The sequence below is a fragment of the Cheilinus undulatus genome, linkage group 15 (assembly GCF_018320785.1).
Source record: "Cheilinus undulatus linkage group 15, ASM1832078v1, whole genome shotgun sequence".
In the NCBI taxonomy this organism is placed as follows: domain Eukaryota; kingdom Metazoa; phylum Chordata; class Actinopteri; order Labriformes; family Labridae; genus Cheilinus; species Cheilinus undulatus.
In genome coordinates this window covers 43,017,136-43,039,367 of record NC_054879.1, presented here as the reverse complement: position 1 = coordinate 43,039,367, position 22,232 = coordinate 43,017,136, and the positions used below count along the sequence as shown (strand labels likewise).

At 38.7% G+C, this 22,232-nt stretch overlaps 1 protein-coding gene across 3 annotated transcripts in view; it reads left to right on the top strand.

Annotated features, from left to right (window-relative positions):
* Positions 1-22,232, top strand: part of itga6a (integrin, alpha 6a) — a 29,108-nt gene that overhangs the window by 5,649 nt on the left and 1,227 nt on the right. Inside the window, exons 2-25 of one of the 3 annotated variants that reach the window (XM_041807045.1) lie at positions 6,918-7,042; positions 7,126-7,205; positions 7,302-7,563; positions 8,842-8,973; positions 9,553-9,766; positions 9,904-10,097; positions 10,178-10,272; positions 13,196-13,323; positions 13,400-13,489; positions 13,580-13,641; positions 13,728-13,897; positions 14,723-14,866; positions 14,957-15,072; positions 15,166-15,328; positions 16,298-16,384; positions 16,477-16,556; positions 16,689-16,766; positions 16,880-16,982; positions 18,452-18,628; positions 18,731-18,820; positions 19,284-19,391; positions 19,472-19,570; positions 19,654-19,779; positions 22,052-22,177. In XM_041807045.1, coding sequence (XP_041662979.1) covers positions 6,918-7,042; positions 7,126-7,205; positions 7,302-7,563; positions 8,842-8,973; positions 9,553-9,766; positions 9,904-10,097; positions 10,178-10,272; positions 13,196-13,323; positions 13,400-13,489; positions 13,580-13,641; positions 13,728-13,897; positions 14,723-14,866; positions 14,957-15,072; positions 15,166-15,328; positions 16,298-16,384; positions 16,477-16,556; positions 16,689-16,766; positions 16,880-16,982; positions 18,452-18,628; positions 18,731-18,820; positions 19,284-19,391; positions 19,472-19,570; positions 19,654-19,779; positions 22,052-22,159 — 3,031 coding nt within the window. In that variant the 3' untranslated portion in view covers positions 22,160-22,177. Of the gene's footprint in view, positions 1-6,917; positions 7,043-7,125; positions 7,206-7,301; positions 7,564-8,841; positions 8,974-9,552; positions 9,767-9,903; positions 10,098-10,177; positions 10,273-13,195; positions 13,324-13,399; positions 13,490-13,579; positions 13,642-13,727; positions 13,898-14,722; positions 14,867-14,956; positions 15,073-15,165; positions 15,329-16,297; positions 16,385-16,476; positions 16,557-16,688; positions 16,767-16,879; positions 16,983-18,451; positions 18,629-18,730; positions 18,821-19,283; positions 19,392-19,471; positions 19,571-19,653; positions 19,780-22,051; positions 22,202-22,232 lie in introns of all 3 variants that reach the window. The other 2 variants (XM_041807046.1, XM_041807044.1) reach the window with 2 other exon arrangements.

Genomic DNA, 22,232 nt, shown 5'->3' with positions numbered 1-22,232 from the left:
CAATTTCCTGTTACCTATGGTGTAACATGTACCATATGTCACAGCTAAAACATCTGTTATGAGCTACCGAACTGGTTCCAGTCCAGTGTTTGTATTACCAATAAGTTTTTTCAGTAAAGCCTGAAGCTTTAGCTGGAGACATCTCTTTTATCTGCACGGTTTGATGTTTTTAGTTAAATGTTTTTGACTGCTAGCTTCTTTAGGCCTTCATAAGAATCTCAAGTAGACATTGCATCTTTCTCTGCTGCAAAAGCGTCTTTCCAAACTCAAAACTAGGTAATGTGTCAGCCAGTCTTGCGTGTAAATGTCAATGTTGCCCGTCAGATACTTGCTAAATTCAACATGTGACACTTTCCTGAGAAGCTCTGCTGTTATGTTGAAGGAGTTTTCCTTCACACATGTCACTGCTTTGTCATAAATCTGGGGTTTTACTACAGACAGGGTCATGCATTTAATCTTATTTTTAGCAGAGGAGATCAGTAGTGATGAATACTTGTGAGGCAAAATCTAAAATGGGTCTGTAAACACGCTATATTTATTTTATATTTTACATATTAAAAGTCGCTGCAAATGTGATGAGAATTAGAGCTATGTTGGGCTAAATTACCATGTTTACACTGAAGATATTCCCTGAAAACTGAAAAAAAGTTTGTTTTTAGTGTTAAATCAATGCTACATTCAGGAGACAACATTTTGGCAACAACACTCTGCACAAGGATTCTCAAAATGGCTTTTAATACAACCCCAATTCCCAAAAAGTTGGGGCGCTGTGTAAAATGCAACAAAAACAAAATGTAATGATTTGCAAATCTCATCAACCCATATTTGATTCATAATAGAACATAAACAGCAAATCAGATTTTTAAGCTGAGATATTGAACAATTTCATGAAAAATATTACCTCATTTTAAATTTGACGGCAGCAACACATCTCAAAAAAGTAGGGACGGGGCCATGTTTACCAGTGTCTGGCTTACCATCTTCTTATAACAACAGTCTTTAAATGTCTGGGAAGTGAGGGGGCAAATCGCTGGAGTTTGGGAGAGGAATGTTGTCTCATTCTTGTCTGATGTACACAGTAAAAAGTCCAGCTTGTTTAATGTTGAGTGAACAAATTGTAACATATTGGTTGCCCTTTTCAGGGGGACAAAAATGGCTAACTACTTTAGTTAAGTCAATTGAAATGTTTATTTCTTCTTCATTTTATTTGGAACCATTCTCAGCCAACTTTAAATCTTTAGTTGTCAGTATGTTATGTCAACTTAATTGCAACATGAAGTTTTAAGTTGGGTCCTTCAACACAAAAAGCTGTGAAACTTGTTATATATAGTTATTTTACATTGGGCCCTCATATTTGTTTTTACAGTGTAGCTGCTCAAAGTCCTGGGTCACCTGCTGGATCTTTTATTTTCTGATGCTCCAAATGTTTTCTGTTGGTAACTGGTGATTGATAGAGCCTTTATAGATGTGTAAGATGCCCACACCATAGGCACTAATGTAACCCCATACCATCAGAGATGCAGGCTTTTGATCTATTTGCCCTCTCCCCTATAATCCACAGGGCACGACGTCTGTGGTTTCAAAGAAGTATTTCAGATTTTTATTAATTTGACCACAGAAAAGTTTTCCATTGTGCCTCAGTCCATTTTAAATGAACTTCTGAGACAGCTGCATTTCTGAATCAGTCATATATGGCTTCTTTGCATGATCCAGCTTTAACTTGCATCTGTGGATGACCCAGGAACTGTGTTGACAGACAAGGATTTCTGAGTGTTCTTGAGCCCATGTAGTGATTTTTGGTACGGATTAATGCCTGTTTTCAACGCAGTGGTTCCAGAGGGACTGAAGATCATTCTGACCTTTGACCTTGTCAGTTGCGCACAAAAATTTCTCAAAATTCTATGAATCTTTCAATGACATTATGCACTGCTGATTGTGGGATGTAAAAAGTCTTCACAGTTTTATATCAAGTAACATTTTTCTGAAATTGCTCCACAGTTTTTAGGTGCAGATTCTTGCAGATTTGGGAACCTCTATGTCTCTGATATGCTCCTTTTTATACCCACTCAGATCACTGACCTGTTGCCAAAAATGTAGGTTTATGAGATCTGCATATTATTGCTTTTTTACATTTTACACAGTGCCCAAAGATTTATGTAACTGGAGTGGCGGTACCTCGTTAGATTGGAGTTGGACATCATTTTAAATTCTCAAAGATCTTATGTTTACTGTCAAACACTTTCAAACTGATTTTATAAACATCACTTAGTCTGTGTAATAGTCTCCCATTCACATGAAATCTTGACAATGCTCAGATGTAATTCCTGAGAGATTATTCCTGTAGATTATTGTTGTTTTTCATATGTGTGCCTAATAATTTGAACTTGTAACAACATCCCTGTTGATTCAGGGAAAAAATTGTATTGAGCTTGGCAGAAAAGTATGACAATTGTTCTTAACTTCAACTCAGTTTACTGATTCTCAGAAGAATCAGAAATATGTAAGGCCTTTGTAAGCAGACTCTTTGTTGGGCTGAAGATGATTCACAGAGCTATGGCACAGATCAGTAGATGTGTCACTGAGGGAACAGCGGCGTAACGAGGAGGAGAAAAGGGTGGAGAGATTTTCCTCATGTCAGGATTTCCTCTGTTCTTTGAGAAAATTCCTACACACTCTGGTCACCTCAAACATGGTATAGCCTCCCATCCCAACATGTACTTAAAGACTCCTATTCAATTAGTTTTGGCAGTTATAATTATGTAACCATACTGAAACCATAGAAGGCCTAAACTTACTGTATATTTATGCCATAGTTTTAGGTCAGCTGATCTAGTTTTTAGAGATGGTAAAACTATTTTAAGGCCAAAATTAATACTGTAAGAGCTGACACAGACTGAAATCAGTAGAGGGCTATTTTTAATGCATGCAAGCTCTGCCATGGAGTAGCTGTCATATAACTACATACCAAAACAATCTCTCTTTTTACATTTTCAACAGTAATGATTTATGATATGTCATCATTTCAATGTTTTAGGGAGGTAGGATGAGTTATTTTCACTATAAACAATACTTATACACCTAGAGGGCAAGGTTAGCAAAGGAATAAGAGGTATGAATTTGATCATAGGAGATGCCAGAGCAGAAGTTACTTACAGGCTTGTGGAGCAATAAGCTCAGATGTAGCTCAAGTCTTCCCAAACACAGACAATGGGAGATTGTCCAGATGGATGTGAAATATATCCCATGCCATGGATGTATGAAATAGCATATCTAATGTGCCAAGCATGGTTTTAAGCCAATTTCTGAAATAACTTTGGCTTTTTAAAAAGCTAGCATGGTTAATCCAATATGCAAGTAACTTTTGGGTTACTGCAGGGTTACTTCTCTCTAATACCAAGGGCAGTCCATCAATCCAATCAACCAACCATCCATCCAACCAACCAAGCACACATCTACTCACCAACCCACCCACCCAACCAACCATCCATCAACCTACCCATCCATCCATCCATCCAACCAAACAAGCAACTAACCATCCATCCATCCATCCATCCATCCACCCCTCCATCCATGCATGCAACCAACAGACCAACCAATCAACCAACAATCCACCCACCAACCCTCCTATCCATCCATCCATCTATCCATCCATCCATCCACTCACCCAACCACCCACCCAGCCATCTGTCCATCCGTCTGTCCATCCATGCATGCATCCATCCATCCATCCATCCATCCATCCATCCATCCATGCATGCATTCATCCATCCAGTCAACCCAAACAACCCTATTCTCAGCAACTTTTTTTCACCCCATCTTATACATATAATCCTCTTTGTATCTGACCTGGGGACTCCTCCCTTTTGGATCAGCCAGGTAGACTTCCACAGGGGGGCTGCCAGGATGCATCCTAATCAGATACCCAAGCCTCATTGACAGGCTCATCTGACTGAAGGAGCAATGGCTCTAGCTCTTCTCGGGTGTCGGAGCTCCTTCCCTATGTATAAAGAACTTCAAATATGATACAGTTTTTTTTTATTTGTGTAAGCTGTTTGGTCTTAATAAAACACGTCTTTACAGACAAATCAACAATAAAGAGGATTGGCTGTTCAGTTGTTTGCTAGATTGTTAAGATTGCATAATGTTGAGTTTACCCACATAGTTACCAACCAAATATTTTTCTAGGATGCTTTTCAAAGCAGGATGGACTCTGCTACACCACACAGGAAATAATATATACAGTTTTACTTTGTCTCTGTCTTACAACAGCAAAGCTTGCATTTTCTCAGTGTGCAGAAGGTTACAGATGCAGCCAACATGTTGCAAATGTTTCAAAGAGGTTGAGAACAATGCTTAACCTTGATGTAAGCACAGCATGTTCAGGTCTCAGTCATGTACTAGCTATCCCAATTCATGTTTATTTTTAGTCAAGCAAAAAAGCATTTAGAGTATGTGAAAATATTAACCATTAGAAATAATCTTTGCTCCAACTTTCTGTTTTTAGCAGGCATATTTCCTACAATCAATGTGTGAAAGAAATCCTTGTCATCAGATAAGTGTTTCTGATAATGTCATCCCCGAAACACATCCTCTTTTCACACTGGTCCAGGCTCTGTGAGAATGTGGGTTTAGAGGAGAGGCTGTGGTCAGTGAACTGTGTTTGAACAGAGGAGTGAACACGCTCCAAATTGTCTGCCTCACTGCTCCACTGCCCTCTGCAGAATGTCTGAACAGTGCTCCACTGTCTCGCACTGACATTTTCTGGTTTGTCTCTTATCAGAACATCTTCTCTTTGACAGAATGATTGAGCACAACTGGCATTTAACCGCCTGAATTCAGTCAATCATTCGTCCCGAAAAATATTCAACTAGCAACTTAAATAAAACAGCCAGTAAATGTTTAACATTAGTTAATAATATCACAAAAGAGGGAGTTTGTTTGTTTATCTTCCTGGAGCTGACATGAACTAGATTCAGGTATTTTTAGGTTACTTTTGAAATTCTTTTACTAGTAACAATAACTGTAACAAAATAATAGTGAACCATAACCAAATATGGGTACATAGATCACACATAGACTGTAAAAAGACTTGGACAAAGCCTGCGTGACATCAGTCTTTTGACTGCAATAGACAGATAGTCATTTATTGTTATTGCATTGTAAAAATGCAACAAAATTACGTTGGCAGTCTTCTCTGTAGCAGCAAACACAGTGGTCCAAGCGGTAGTTAGAAACCCGCAGCCTCATGTCATCCATCCTGCTGGCGAGGGAGCAGGCATCTGGGAGAAAGATGCTTGGTAGGGCAGGTTTGTGTGGGGCTGCCATTAGCCTAGCCTCCAGCCCGGCTTGTTTGCCCCGCTTTCTCCTTTTCGCACAATGCTGTCGCTGCCTCCTCCCCACTGGCTGTAGGTGTCGTGCTGCTCCACGTCCTCCTCCTGTCAACCTCCAAGCACCCCATTCTCCAGATAATCTCCATCAGGAAAGATGTAAACTCCGTTGGCATGCTGTCAGTTGTGGTGTAGGCTAAGTGTAGGGCTTTGTTTTGCTGCTAGTGATGGAGCGTCCGGCCGCTGTGTTCGTACGCGCCGCCCCATGCAACCTCAGTAGGTAGCATCCAGTAATCTCCTGTTGATCAGGCTGTGTTCCTTGGCAGTTACTGGCAGTTGTTGTTAGCTTTTAAGCTAGCCAGGATTGTAGTTGAGACTTAGGTCTTCTTTTCACCTTTTTGGGGTTTTTCTTGTTGGAAACTTCCCGTTCTTTCTCTCAAAGGTGTCCTGGACCATCCATCTTCTTTGTTTTCACAGGTTTCAACATATGTTGTCAACTTCATTGTGAAAAACACTACAAGTCCAAGATATAACTTAAGAGTGCATTTTTCTTGCTGCCAACTGCTCTGGTTTCCCGGCAACCAGGCAATTTACCCAATTTATTAGGCGGACTCAAGCAGCTTTTGAAGCCAATCTGCGGCGGCTTCCATATTGAAATTGCCATCTCAACCAAACTTTGGATCAACCTAATGGCAGATAAGAGCGTGCCCACTGAGCTCAACTTCCTGTCAACTAGCTAGCTAGCATTCTGGTTGACAGATAGATAGCTTCTGCCTGTCAAGCTATCTGTCAATCAAATGAGACGCACCAATCAGAGTGCAGTGAGATTTTTCCTAAATATAACTGAAACGGTTGTGGTACAAGTAAATTCACCCCCCGTACAGTGAGAGCACATGAAGACATTAGCTATTGAGACATGTCTGGTTTTTTGAACCAGGCTGTAAACCAGTTTATTCCTAGTGTAATAAACAGCTTTTTAACATGTGTTGTGTGCGTGACTTCCAGTGTTTCTGCAGCTATGCCTCAAGTGGACACTTGCGATACTGCAGTGTTTTTGCACTTCTGCATTGGCTTCATTTTTCAGGACTGGAGGTTGTCGCTTGAGATCACACTGGAAATACACTATTGCTATTTGCTTGAGCAAGTTTTATTCTAATTAATATAACAGATCTGTCGCCATCTCAACAAGATACAGAATTTCATTGTAACCCCTATATTCTGAAGTCTGTAGACAGGCAGGTTAGTGATAACAAATGCCCTGGCCTGAGATGAACCAGACGGGATTTGCTTATGTGGCTTTCATTATGACCAATTTTCATAAAGAAGTGAAACTAATTCCTCTGCCAACAAGGCAAAAACATCAGTGTTTTGAAACCCGCCAGACATGTTGCATCCTCTTCCCAGACGACCCAGAACTTGCACTCTTGTCGTTGCTATGCCAGTGATGTCACAATTGGTCATCTGATATACATGGAGTCACAGATAGTCAAGGCATCTACGGGTAGCTTTATGAAAATAAATCTCTGTTTCTCCCTTGATCTTTGAATCCACCACAAACTGACTCAATTATTGTTTTGTGTTCTTCGTCAGGCTGTTGATAGGGGCACCCAGAGCCCGAGCCTTGGGGAAACAGACTGCCAACATCACAGGAGGCCTCTATAAATGTGAAATCACCCAGACCAATGACTGTGAGCGTGTTGTGTTTGACAGTGAAGGTGAGTTACCTGCCTACTGCAATCATTCATCTGGCTTATAAAGAACTGTTACCATGCTCACATTTTTCTCTCCTGTTTTAAAGAGAACATACGAGTTGAGAACAAGGAGAATCAGTGGATGGGGGTGACGGTTCAGAGTCAGGGACCTGGAGGAAAGATTGTGGTAAGTCAGACTGATCATATGAACCATTATTTCCCGCCTGTGTTTGCTCTTACTATGTCCATACATCAACCTAAACCTGTGGGGTTTTTTTTTTAGACCTGTGCTCATCGCTATCAGAGGCGTCTGTTTGTTAACACGCCTCAGGAGTCCCGGGACATCACCGGCCGCTGTTATGTGCTGAGTCAGGACCTGACCATCGACTCTTCCTCTGATGAGGACGGAGGAAACTGGAACTTCTGTGAAGGCAGAACCAGAGGTCATGAGATGTTTGGATCTTGTCAGCAGGGTTTGGCTGCCACATTCACCAAAGACTACCATTATGTGGTGTTTGGAGCACCAGGGGCTTACAACTGGAAAGGTAAACACAAATTAGAGCTTTATAGTCTCCACAGTGGCTATGAGAAGTATTCACCCCCTTGGATGTTTTACCCTTTTATTGGTTTTATACATCAACCATGGTCAATGTAATCTGGCTTTTTTTGAAAAAAATATTTACCAAAAAAAACGCTTTAATGTCAAAGTGAAAAAGAAATCTACAAAGTAACGTCAATTAAATAAAAATATACGGTAAAATAAGTGAATGCATCAATATTCTTCCCCTCCAAGTCGGTATTTAGTAGATGCACCTTTGGCTGCAGTCACAGCACTGAGTCTGTGTCAATAGGTGGATCCAGAATATTCACCTTGTAGTCTTTAAAAGCATTTCTCTGTAGTTTTTGCTGGATGCTTCAGGTCATTGTCTTGCTGGAAAATACATCTCCCAAGCTGTAGTTCTTGTGCAGACTGAATAAGATTGTCCTCCAGGATTTCCATGTATATTTGCTGGATATTTTACCCTCTATGTTTACAAGCCTTCCAGGGCTGGCTGCTGAGAAGCATCCCCACAGCATAATGCCGCCACCACCATGCTTCACAGTGGAGATGGTGTGTTTGTGGTGATGTCAGTGTTTGGCGTCTTGTCTGATGGCCAAAAAGCAACATTTTGGTCTCATCAGACCAAAGAACTTTCTCCAACTTGACCATGGAGTCTCCCACATGCCTTTTGGTGAACTCTAGTCCTGATATGATATGGGTTTTCTTCAACAGTGGCTTTCTCTCTGCCCCTCTTCCATAAAGCTCTGACTGATGAAGGACAGCCGCAGGTATATGCAGAGTCTCTCCCATCTCAGCTGCTGAAGCTTGAAACTCCTTCAGAGTAGTCATAGGTGTCTTAGTCTCCTTGCATGCTACCTAAATTTGAGAGGATGGCCTGATCTAAGCAGTTTACACATGTACCATATTCCTTCCATTTCTTTATGATGGAGTGTTCTTTTGTCATCATGGTGTAATGATAGCCAGGAATACTTATTGACCAGTGACTGGACTTTACAAACAGATTTTTGCAATCTCTTATTTACCTTACATATTTTTATTTAATTGAAATTATTTTGTAGAAACTGTTTTCACTTTGACATTAAATAGTTTTTTTTGTTAAAAAAGCCAAATCAAATTGACCATGATTGATTTATATCATCAATAAAAGAGTAAAATATTCAAGGGGGTGAAAACTTTTTCATAATCACTACATTTAAACAATTTATGTGATGTTAATGCTTTTTTAATTTTTAAAAACACCTAAATTAAACATCCTCTGCAGGTATTGTACGAGTGGAGCAGAAGAACAATACTCTGCTGGAGATGGGAGTATATGATGACGGCCCGTATGAGATCGGAGATGAGCATCTCTCAAACCCTGAGCTTGTGCCTCTACCTGCTAACAGCTACCTTGGTGAGTGTCTATCCAAAAATACGTGTAACACAGCCATCAGTAAATTGTAGTTCCAATTTTGTCTGAATATTAGTCATGGCAATTGTCTTTAAATCTCCTAGATTAAGGTAATAGTAGCAATGCAATTAGAATCCAGGTTAGAAATGTTTATTTTAAAAGAATGATGGCTGGTTACAGGATTAAATCAGCATGTTTTAAAGTGGTCGCAAAAGCTAAAAACAGCTCTTATCTCTCAGGAAATAACTGAATTGTCTCCTTAAATTCAGTGATATAGTAGTAGGAGCCTTGTGTGTTGTTTATGAAAACAATTTCTTCATTTACACAACTGCACATCTTAAACAAATAAAAGAATCAATTGTGTGTATAAGAAACAGACTCATATTGTAAGCAGTTTTCCCATCATTGTTACCAGCTGCTGGAGAAAAATGACAGGAAAGCATATGGTCCTTATTGCTGCACAAGTGACCCCTACAGGTCACTTAGTGCAACTACATGACGTAAGGGTGCATGGTGAATGCCGTTAAGCCTGGTCCTTGGTGTAAAATATCAAATTAATGCCCTATATTTATCCCACTCTAGGGTTTTCTCTTGATTCGGGGCACAAAATCACTAGGAGTCGTGGCCTGACGGTGGTGGCTGGAGCACCCAGAGCCAATCACAGTGGAGCTGTGGTGTTTCTGAGGAAAGAAAATGAAGCCTCAGGCAGACTTGTGGTGGAGCACACTCTGCAGGGACCTGGACTTGGATCTTCTTTTGGATATGACTTGGCTGTGGTTGACCTGAATGGTGATGGGTAAGAAAAACTGACTTTAATGTGCTTTAGATTATAGATATTTTAATCCTAGTGGAAAATGGTATTTCATATTTTAAGTATACTATACTAAATCAATACTCTTTGTGGTGATTTTTAACGTTCCATCTTTAATTTAGATGGCAGGATGTGGTCGTAGGAGCCCCTCAGTTCTACATGAAGGACAGGGACATCGGAGGAGCAGTTTTTGTTTACATCAACCAGGCAGGAAGGTGGGAGAGGGTCACCCCTATTCGTCTAAACGGGACCAAAGACTCCATGTTCGGACTGGCCGTGGAAAGCATTGGAGATCTCAATCAAGACTCATTCCAAGGTATTTAGCTGCCATCTCTATGCATAGTTATTTTTGTTAACCAGTTGATCCCAAGTAAACTGGTTGCCATTTTCATTCAGATATTGCTGTTGGAGCTCCTTATGAAGACGGCGGGGCAGGAAAAGTCTACATTTATCACGGCAGTGCACAAGGAATCAAAACCACACCTGCACAGGTGAGTTTTGTGGAAAGTGTTGATTACATGTAAAATAGCTATAATTAGTCATTTCCCCTTTAACACAGATGACATGGCTACTTATTCATTGTCCAGAAATATATTGGCTATTTGTTGTAGTGTTCGTCGGACAATTGTCACCCTACTCTGCTGTTTACCTTTGCTCTAATGACTTCATTCTTTCGATTTTCCCCACAACTATTTTATTTTTTAAGTTCAAAGATTTGTTGGTGCTTTTTTTTTGCTGCAGATTTTCTTTAATCTGTCCACTCCCTTCAGGCACTAAATGTCAAAGTTATCTGGTGAACATTTTGGTGCATTTTAAAGCAAGATAGCCTTTTACCCACTAAAAGTTTTAAATATCTTTACAAATGTAGAAAATGTGAGAAACACGTGAGAGAGAGAATGATAGTTTTGTTTTTATAGTGTGTGGTGTACAACAAGATGACAAAACAAACCACATACTGACAGATTTTATTCACAAAAATCTAGAATGTCCACTCTCAAGACTTAAAAAACTCCTTTGGTCATTGACTTTAGAGTAAAAAAGCTAAATGTGGCTAGCTGCTAGCTATGTGGTACACCTACTGTGGTGGTAGATTCAGTCCAGCTCCTCTCCTTGTCAGTTTAATTACAGTATGTTTTGCAGGACATGGTGTATCCTGTTGCCACAAACCAACATGCTGGTCCTCCTTTTCTCATGTCCATCTAAAGTTTATGTACCATGTTTACTATCATCACCATGGTTGTGTTTGTTCTACTTTCTTCTTCAGTCAGCTTGCTTCCTGATCAGCTCTTTTCCCGTTCCAGTTGACAATCCACAGAGCGAATGCTCTGATTTCCTTTTTGTATTTCTGACCATAAACACTGAGTATGTTTAACATCTACCATTCAAAGTTGGAGCAACCCCTAAACCTGTCAGATCATCTTCTGAACAGGAAGATTATGCAGGATAATCATTAGAACCGTCAGATAATCTTCAAAAATCGCCTGATTATCTTGTAGTGTGTTCCCTGCCAGAGGTTTTTATGGAGACCAAAACAAAGTCAAAAGCAGACTTGTTAATGGTATCCATGTCCCTGGAAAAGTTTTTTTCCCTATTACAGCTGGATGTGTAAATAAGCAAATATTAGCTTACATATCTTTATAAATTTAAAGGGGAATTCCTCCAAGGTTTCTTATTTAATCAAACCGATTTGCTTGTACTGGGTAGAACTACTCAGCCTGGGAAAAAGCTCTTTGTTTGAATTTTAAAACAGACAATATATATATATTATTTGTGACAGTAAAGTAAAATATTGAAAAAAACAAACGCTGTATTACTCATTTGAAAGCTGAAACTGTGGTTGTTGTGTTTGTAGCCTCTAACGTGCTAAAGAGACAAATATTGCCTGTATGAGCTCTGAAGGAAACCATTCATAAAACAGCTTTCTGGTTGGAATTCAAGATCTTTTTTAGAGGGACATTCTCTCGGTGCTTGTCAAAAAGCACCTCACTATCATCATCTCATTAAATAAAGATCATAGTTTTGCTCTTGAGCCTGGAGTAATGAAATTACTCACGCTTTAAAGACCTGGCATCATCCCATTTCTTTATTTTTTATTTAACCAGATAAAACCCACTGAGATCAAGGTCTCTTTTACAAGGCTGACCTGGCCAAGAGGTCAGCAGCACATGTCACAAAATAATACATTTCAGTGACAGAATACAACAATAAATTAAAACAAATAGTACTTTTTCAAAGTGCATATGTTATTGCTGATAAAGTGCTGGAAAATTACTCACAGTAACAAATTTAAAAACACAGGCACTGTTCCATGGTCTCACGTTGTCGGTCATTAAAGACAGAAAGAAAGGCTCCAAGTAAAATAAGTTCAAGTCTGGAGAGTATTCCATGCAGCCCTGACACGAGGAACAAGCAGATGAATAATGTTGCTAGAGTGCAAGTCTTTTTCTGATTTTTACCCCCACCTCTACCTCTAACACTTTTGAGTGCCCCTCTGCTCCTCAAAACAGCTTTTCAAGAGATGGTGCTGAAATCTCCCCCTACAAAATGGGGTGACCAAAAATATGTGCCTAAGGCCTGTCCACAATCCCCCCCAAGAATCAGAAAAATCCATTCCCTTCCCCTCTCTCTTTCTCCAGCCTTCAGAAAATTTGTGCTGAAACAAGCTGTTCTCAAATTTTCCCCTCATGATGTCATGTAGGGAGTTAGCCCGGCCCCCGGGTTCAGTTGGCCCTCCCTACTTGGGAGAAAGTTCCACCCTCCTCTCCTGATCAAGAGAAGCACATCCATTAAGCCATATCCGTTTCCTGAAAGGGGCGGAGTCAGACACCTCAGTAATTAGAAAAGCACTCGGAGAGCGCCGACCTCCGCCATTAGCCCTAACTCCCAATAGTAACGAATCCTTTAAAAAATTCTGGATCAGACTGTGATCCGAATCAATCCCAAAATCTAATCAGTTCTTCCTTATGCCATTTCTGACATTTCCTGAAAATTTAATCAAAATCTGCCAATAACTTTTTGAGTTATGTTTCCTAACAAACAAACAAACTAACTAACTTATTATTATAATTTAACAAACCCTGCCGATCACATAACCTCCTTGGCGGAGGTAACAATAAGGAATAATTTATATGGCATTCTTGGCTATTTCTCATAACACTCAGTTGGGACTGTGTTTCTGAAAAATCTTAATTTGAAGGGCTATGCACCACTTCACCCTACCCCTACATTACAACTAAGTCGGGACACCCTACCTATATGCACAAAACATAGTGGCATTGAGTGTATTAGGACTTAGCCTCCTTATTGTCCTCCATAGACTAAAGAAGCCATTTTGGTCTTATTTAATCTATATGTTTCTTAAACGTATTGCTTTTTCATTTTCAGTTATTATTAATAATATCCCCTTCATTGCAGATCCTTTCAGGAAAGCCACACCACATGAAACTCTTTGGATACTCCCTGGCTGGGAACATGGATTTGGACAGTAATTCTTATCCAGACTTGGCTGTAGGCTCTCTGTCTGACTCAGCTCTGATCTACAGGTGCTTTTTCCCTCACATTATGAGTATATTTAAATGCTTCTGTTTGGTATGAGGGCTTAACTAAGCTTTCTTTCAGAGCACGGCCAGTCATCAGCATCAGGAGAAATGTCAAAATATCTCCACAGGAAATTGACCTCTCAATAAAAACCTGTGGAAACAGCATTTGGTGGGTATTCTAACATTCTTACATTTTAGATGGCCTCATACTGAAAACATCCTGCTATAAATGTTAACAAATTTCATTTCCTGCCTTTAGCTTCACTGTGGACGCTTGCTTCACCTACACAGCAAACCCTGCATCCTACAACCCAAGACTAAGTAAGAGAAATGGTATTAAATATACACAGTTTAAAGGATTATGATCAGTCTAGTTGTTCTTACAGATGTTTCTCTCTTCATTTCAGCCATCAGTTACTCAGTGGAGGCAGATGGAGATCGCAGGAAACAGGGGCTTCCCTCCAGAGTGACGTTCCTAAACAAATCTCGTACAGAGGGAGAGCACCAGTTCAATGGGACCATAGATCTCCGCAACCAAAAACAGGAAACGTGCACTAAGCTAGTAGCCAGACTGAAGGTAGAGAATAACTGCCTCACTTTTAAACTACATTTGCAGGATTTCTGCCTTCACAATAATATTTTCTCTTGGCTTCTTTAACTCAGATGAAAAGCAATATGATAAAAACACTGATCAGATTAAGATTTATCCATTAATCATCTTTTGATATAAAAATCCCAAACATGATCTGATTACAGATTCTCTGATGGAATTGAAAACTAAATATCTTTCAATTTCAGACCTTTCATTAAACAACATAATGTAATGCTCTATGTTACTATGGTTATGTGTGATGCACATTTATTGACCAAATAATTTATTTATTTATCTATAATGAAACTGATTGCATTGCACAAAGATTTGTGCAGGACAGGTTCTGCAATTAAATGCATAATCCATCACTTACATGCTAACCAATCAATTCATTAGGTATACCTGCTCAGTTTATTTATTTATTTATTTATTCACTCACTTTGGCGTACAAGGAGCAATAAAAACACATAAGATATCTGTGTGAGTGTGTGGTAATAGCCTAGCAGTAGCTAATATAAAAACACCAAACAGAAAGGCTTACAATATGTTAGACATCACATGAAAATACAAAATTAGTTCATAAAAGGTAAAAAATTATGAGGATGTTTAGGAACGATAAAAACTTGAAAGCCCTTGTAGAGATGGATAATGTTCCAATTTATCATCAAAGTGTTTTTAAGTATTTTTTTAACAAAATTAATACATCAAACGTAAATATTAATTCCATAAGACATCACCTATGTAAAACAAAACTGTGCATAAGCAGTTTCCACACTACATATAACTTCTGCTGTTGTTTTTTCCCCCCAGGAAAATATAAAGGACAAAATGAGAAGCATTCCCATTGAGGTGTCTGCAGAAATCGTGGGCACTAAAAGAAGACAGACAAGGAACAGCCTCCCTCACCTCATGCCTATACTAGACTCCTCTCAACCAAATAAAGACATCATTCAGGTTAACTTTAGGATACATTTATTATACAGCTATGACAAAGTGCAGACAGATGTGGAAAGTTTGTAGTGATTTTTTAAAACTTTTATGCAGGTAAACTTTGTCAAAGAGGGTTGTGGGAAGGATCATGTCTGCCGGAGTAACTTGAAAATGGACTACAAGTTATTCTACAAACAAAGCAACCTGGACGTCTACTCTCCATTACCCATGTAAGCTCTGACATCTAAACTCTTTGAAGCAAGAAGTTTTAAGAAAGCTCAGAGCTCAGCCTGAGATGATGTATTATGTGAATATATCTACAGGAAGAACAGCGTCCCCATGTTTCATCTGAACTATGACAGGAAGGATCTGGCTCTGCGGGTGACGGTCGACAACATAAACGGAGACGATGCTTACGAGGCAAAGCTACTGGGGACTTTCCCACAAACACTCTCATATTCTGGAGTGCGGTCATATCAAACAACGGTAAAGAAAACGATCAACTCTACAAACCCATGAGTGGCCACATGTGTAGAACTGTTACACCTGTTTTATTGCACTTATGTATTAGAATCTGATTTTACATTTCTATAGTTTCTTATTATGTTTATTTCTATTGATTTCAGCAGGTGAGATAAATTGTAGTATAGTAAAAACTGTGAGAAAACAGCCTTTGTTTTGTTTTAGCATTGTCATGTTCGTATTTTTGAGAAAATCTTAAAGGTCACATATTTTACCCCTTTAAGACAAGTTTATCTTGGTCTCAGAGGTCCTCAAAACATGCGTGTGAAGTTTGTTGCTGAGAGAAATATTCCGTTATTGGATTTTTGCATGTCCTAAAACCCCTCTGTCTCAGCCCTGCTCAGAACGAGCTGTTTCTGTGTCTGTAGCTTAAAATGTTACTAAGCTGTCTGACCCCACCCCTCTCAGGAAATGGATGTGGCTCTCCTGATCCTCCTCTCAGCTGCCAGCTGAGAGGAGGATCAGGGAGAGGAGGGCGAAACTTTCATCCTAGTGGGGAGGCCAACCGAACCTGGGGGCGGGGCTAACCCTCCACGTGACATCATGAGGGGAAAATCTGAGAACAGCTTGTTTCAGCACACATTTTCTGAAAGGAGGAGAAAAGGGGTGGAGGGGCGATTGATTTTTTTCAATTCTTGGGGGGATTGTGGGCAGGCCAGAGCACATACTTTTGCTAGAAAAGCCTGAAAAAGTGTATTTTGCATAATATGTGACCTTTTAAAAGAATTAGCATTGTTGAATACATGTATGGGATTTCATGAACTATTTATAATAGCTGATGGATATCAGCTGATTTAAACAAATACTTTTAAGATCAGATTAAGAATTTCAAAAATAAGTGTTGTGCTAAAGGTTCTTTTGTTATATCAGTGTTGATTTTGGCTTGGAGTTCAGAAACCACACAGGTAATCAAATTTTCATGTCCTTTTCTAGGTGGATAAGCCAATTATCTGCACAGCCAATCAGAGCGGCTCTCAAGCAGACTGTGATTTGGGGAATCCTTTTAAAAGAGACTCACAAGTATGGACTTTTTGTATTTTCTGCTTGTTTATATAACGTAACTGTACTTTGACAAATGTGATGTGAGATGTTTTGTTTTTTACTCCCACCAGACAACATTTTACATCATCCTGAGCACAGTGGGCATGACTCTGGACACCACTGAGGTAGATGTTGACCTTCATCTCCAAACGTAAGTACTGCTGTGAGTTATGCTTGGCACATGAAAGGGAATGTTAATGCAGTATGCATCTGTTAAAACAGGGCTTTGTGTATTTTTATTAACTGAAATAAATTCATTTTATTATGTTTTTTTTTCTATCAGTACAAGTGTGCAGGAAAACATTGTTCCTGTTAGAGTGAAGGTCAGAGTTATGATTGAACTGCCTTTATCTGTCAGTGGGTAAGTGTCAGAGTGTTACCAAGTACCATTTATTTTAACTTTTTTGACTTAAGATAAACTTTTTGTTCAGCTATTGGTGAATCTTAAACCTTTCTTTTTTTGGTTTTTGTCAGGGAGGCCAGCCCAAATCAGGTTTCTTTTGGAGGTGTGGTGAAAGGTGAAAGCGCGATGAAAACGGAAGAAGAGATCGGAAGTTTGATCAATTATACGTTCAAAGTAAGCTCATTTGTTTAACCTGCCTCTATATAAATTTGATTTTAATACCACTTTTGTCTTTAGTCTCAGCGTATTTCATGGTTTGTACAGGTGCTTGAACGTAAGTGTTTCAAAGATTGGGAAGTGCTTGGATTTTGGATAAAATGCTTGAAATAGTCAAAGTTGTAGTTGTAAGCCTATCATAATTAAAATAACTGACCGAACAGTTTACTTATTAGACTGAAAAATCAAATAAAACAATGCTAAAACAATACATTGTTACAGAAAATAAATTTTTTTGGGGCAAAATATTAGGCAGTTACAAAATAAACTTGAGGAATCACTGTTTTGCATGTGTTAGCCAACATGATTTTTGCCTTCCCAGGTCCAAACTCTTGAGGCTAGACCTGTTAAAAACCACTGTTTTATTGCATAATGCAGCTTTTCTCAGCAGGGCGGCCTTCAGAGTACTTAACATGTAATCAAGAATTAACATGAATATACAAATCATCAGCTATCCCAGCATAAGTAATCAAAATCACCTCATATGTCCCTGAAATGTCGTGAATGTTGGGGTCATGCATTTGTTCTCACTTCAGCAAGTGTTTGTAGGGTGAGAAACACATTAAAGTGTGTTTTTTTAATCAACATGACCACGGTCATTTTCATCCAAGGCATTTATATAATTATATGAGAGTGCTATAGAGCAGTGGTTCTCGACTGGTGGATCGGGACCCAAAAGTGGGCTGCGAAGCTCTTTCTCGTGGGTCGGGAATGTGTGCTAAGGAAAGAAATGTTGCAAAAACTCCATCTACAGAAAGCCTCAGTGGACAAACTGTAATTTCATACATGTATTTCTACCTATTTATCTCCCTTTTGTTGAGAATTAAAGCTGGTTTACCCAAGATAACAGGGAAATTCTTAGAGAAATTACCAAACCTCCATGTTATGTCTGGAAAATGGAGTAAAATAAGATTTATACATGCAAATCCTTCTGTACTGATGTGATTGTGCTTGTGTTTGTTTTGTCCTCTCCTTCTTCAGTAAGTTTTTCTATTTAAGGTCCAAACATCAACATTTTTGGAGTGTTCTTTTGTCTTCATGGTGTAATAGTAGCCAAGGATACTGATTAACCTGTGACTACTGATTAGCCAGAATTCTTGAAACAAATGAAGATATATTTTCTTTTTATTTGTGCTGGCATTTCTCTTAAGGAGGAGGGTCCTGATGCCTGACCAGTAGAGAACCACTGCCTTAGAGATTAATTGTATAAATTATTTTACTGCATAAATCCCTCAACAATCACAGGGATTTAAATGTTTTTTATTTCTTTTTAAGGGGGGCCTTGACAGAAAGAAATGTTGAGAAACACTGGCATAGTGAATATGATAAGGAGGTGAATTTACCACTGCTGTAAGGTGCAGAAAAAGCTTTAAAAGGCACCCTGAAAGTGCCTGTTGTTAATTTCTGACTGTTAATTTCTCCCTCAGATAAACAACTTATGGAAGACATTGACACCTTCAGTCAAAGCCTCACTTCACATTCAGTGGCCAAAATACAACAAAGATGGAAAATGGCTTCTGTACCTGGTGAAGGTCACATCTACAGGACCACAGGACGTCCACTGCTTTCCAGAGTCTGAATTCGGCTCTCTCAAACACATAAAGGTCATTCTTTTAAGCCTGTTTATTTATGTACAGTGGATTTTATAATAATAAATGAATCTGCTAAATTTCATCTTGAATTGATGAGAGGAAATGTTCTTTCAGGAGTCGTCTGTGTCCAGAGCAAAACGTGAAATTGGAGAAAGAAAAAGTGTTGGGAAAATGCTGTCGCTGTCTGGGAAAAGTAAAGTTCTGGTGAGTCAGTGAACAGATTTATTCGCTTTGTAATACCTTTCTTTGAAATGTAATGTTGTGGCTGTTTGTCTGTGAACAAACACATCTAAATACATTTATATCAGATGGCAGACAAAGTCCATTGTCCATGCTAAAAGTCTTCCTTTTTGATGATTTATTGTCCAAAAATCACACAAACAAAATAACGTGAAAAACCATAGGCCTACCCAGGTGCATGTTGGTCCTTTACTTACCCTTCTATCATGACCACCTCAGGTCTCTACAGTGTTACCCAATCATCAAACTCAACTAAAGCACTAATAATGCAAATCTAATTATGCTAAGAAAATAATTAGCTAAAGAAAATAATATCCAAAAGCTGATCTAAGTAAGGAATACCAAACTAAAGTTGTTGCTCTTTATTTAGAACCAAGTACATACTAACACCAGGTAAATATCTCCATGTGACTCTTTTCTTTCCCAGACGTGTGACAGTGAAATCAAATGTGTGGTGCTCAAGTGCCCCCTTCAGGGCTTGGACGGTACTGCGGTTGAACTGAGGTCTCGTCTCTGGAACTCAACCTTCATCGAGGTATTTTAGCTGACATCATCAGTGATTCATGTTTCTTTATGCTTTATGCCTGACTAAACTGAGACCTATTTTCTCCATAGGATTACACCTCTCTCTCACATTTGCGTATCGTGGTGAAGGCCTCTCTCGTCCTCCACACTCAGGCTAAAAACATCATCCTGAGAACTCCTGACACTGATGTGAGTAAATGAACAGCTACAGCAGATTGTTAACCCTATATTATCTGTATCCTAAATCATTTATTTCTCTTTTTTGACCCTAGGTGACACTGACCGTGTCCCCAGACAGCAAAGTAGCTCAGCACAGTGGAGTTCCCTGGTGGATCATCCTGGTTGCTGTTCTCGCAGGAATACTGATTTTGGCTTTGCTGGTGCTTCTGCTGTGGAAGGTGAGGGCAGATTCTTCTAGCTTCATGTCTAATATGTTTATTAATAATAGAGAAAATATGAGAAATATAAACAAATGTAGTAGTTTGCACAGTAAAATTGATAAGTTGTTTGAAATGATTTAGTGTTTTATCTTAATGAATACCAGTCTTACCTGTACAAAAAAATGTAAACACAGTTTCCCATTTTATGGAGATTTACTTGAAGAACAGAGTTGTCCACACTTTTTCCACTTCAGACCAACAAGTAGCAAAGAAAAAGATCTCCTTTGGAACGTCATGGGTGATAGTTGACTGGCAGATGCTATTTCATATAATTTCATTTTCAGATTTCCAATAACTGTTTTGGATGTTGGAAGATAGGGGGAAATAGGAAACGAAAGCTGTGTTTGAACAGGCTAAATACAGTCAAATATTTTGGCCAGGCAAAATGTGAGGCCCATGGAGGTCAGCATAATCATGGTCTAAGTAAATCTATGATAACCATATTTTATGTTTAACCTGAATAATCACCACAGAGCAACAAAGAACAGTATTTTGTTTTTTGATTGTTTGTTTGTTTTTGTTTTGTTTTTTTCCCCAAAAAATGTAAACCCCTTTTCTTCAAACAGAATGACATTTTTTGCTCATGTTAATGTGGATTGACTAAACCAATGGGAAAGTCAAGTCAGACTTGCCAAGCCATGATGTGCATAAACACTGGGACACCAGAAAATAAAGTACAAGGAACTCAGACAACTTCAAGGGGAAAATGATTAAATAATTTCAAAAATCTGCATGAATTGGATTAAGTGGCATAAAATGGTTAAAAGAATTGGTGATAAAAGTGGTTAAATTGGTTCAAAAATGAGAAGGGGCAAAAATGAGTGGGGAAATGGTAAAGAAAAAAAAAGGACAAGGACAGGACAAAAATGTTGGGAAAACTTTGGAAAAAAGTGGCAAACAAAGGATACAAAATGCAAGAGGGGCCAAAAATGGGTGGGAAAGAAATTTGAAAATGGTTTAAAGTGGGTTACACAAATGCAAACAGGGACAAAAAGTGGTGGAAACAATCTTTGAAATAGGGTTTAAAGTGGCAAAAATGGGATAAAAATGCAAAAAAGGGCAGCAAAAATGGATGGAAAAATTGTGAAAAAGGATTAAAAGTGGCACAAATGGGTTACAAAATGCAAAAAAAGGAGCAATAATTGGTTGGAGAAATTTTTTTTAAAAAGGGCAAAAATGGATAAAGAAGTACAAACAAAGGATACAGAAATGCAAAAAGGGCCAAATTGGGTTGAAAATGGCTTAAAAGTGACAAAAATGGGTGGAGAAAATGGGTGAAGAGTGGCACTGATGGGTTACAAAAATGCAAAAACAAAACAAAAATGGTGTAAAAACCTGGGTAAAGCGGTTAAAAGTGGCAAAATTGGGTTCAAGTAGACAAAAATAGGTTAAATGTGGCAAACAATCGATACAAAATGTAAAAAGGGGCCAAAAATGGGTTGAAAAAACACGATACAAAAATTGGTGGAGAAATTTTTGAAAAGGGGTTTAAAGTGGCAAAAATGGAATCAAAAATGCAAAAAAGTGGACAAAAACGGTGAAAAACACGGTGAAAAGTGGTTAGAAGTGGCAAAATTGGGTTAAAAGTGGCAAACAATGGATACAAAATGCAAAAGGGGCCAAAAATGGGTGGGAAAGAAATTTTAAAATGGGTTGAAATGGTTAAAAATGTGTTACAAAATTGCAAACAGGGACAAAAATTGGTGGATTGGTGGAAAACTTTGAAAAAGGGTTAAAAGTGTCAAAAATTAGATTAAAAAAATTAGAAAACAGGGGAAACAAATGGATAGAAAATGGTGAAAAGGGCAAAAAAGTTGCAGAAATGGTTTGATAAAGTTAATATTGCAAACGTTTATTTTACATTACATATTTTTATTCAATTGACATTACTTTGTAGAACTTTTACAGGCACTGACTGGTTTTATGTAGATTTAGTAAAAGTACTACAGGAGTTTGTGTTTATTTGCTTATGGGATTTGAATTATTGCCACTTTTAAATCTACTAAAGGTGAGAATCTTTATGGTGATGTTTATTATGTGTGAAAATTAAACATAGGGGCTGATAAATTCTGGATTTCAGGGTGATATCTACAAAAGTGTGGTTGATACTTTAGCATCAATCCAAGGGTCCCTTTTTTATATTTTCTGATATTTTCCTGAAAGAACTCACTGTGGCCTCACTCTCAGTTTGTCACCTTTAACAACCCACTCCCCCCTTCCTTCCCCTCAGTGCGGTTTCTTCAAGAGAGCATCAAAAGACGATTACGATGCTGCGTATCACAAGGCAGAGATCCATGTTCAGCCCTCTGACAAAGACAAACTCTCTGCTGAGGCCTGATTTATCCTCTGATCAGGGGTAAAAACAAGCTGCCAGCATGGAGTGAGAGCCTGCACTCATGAACTTACTTTAA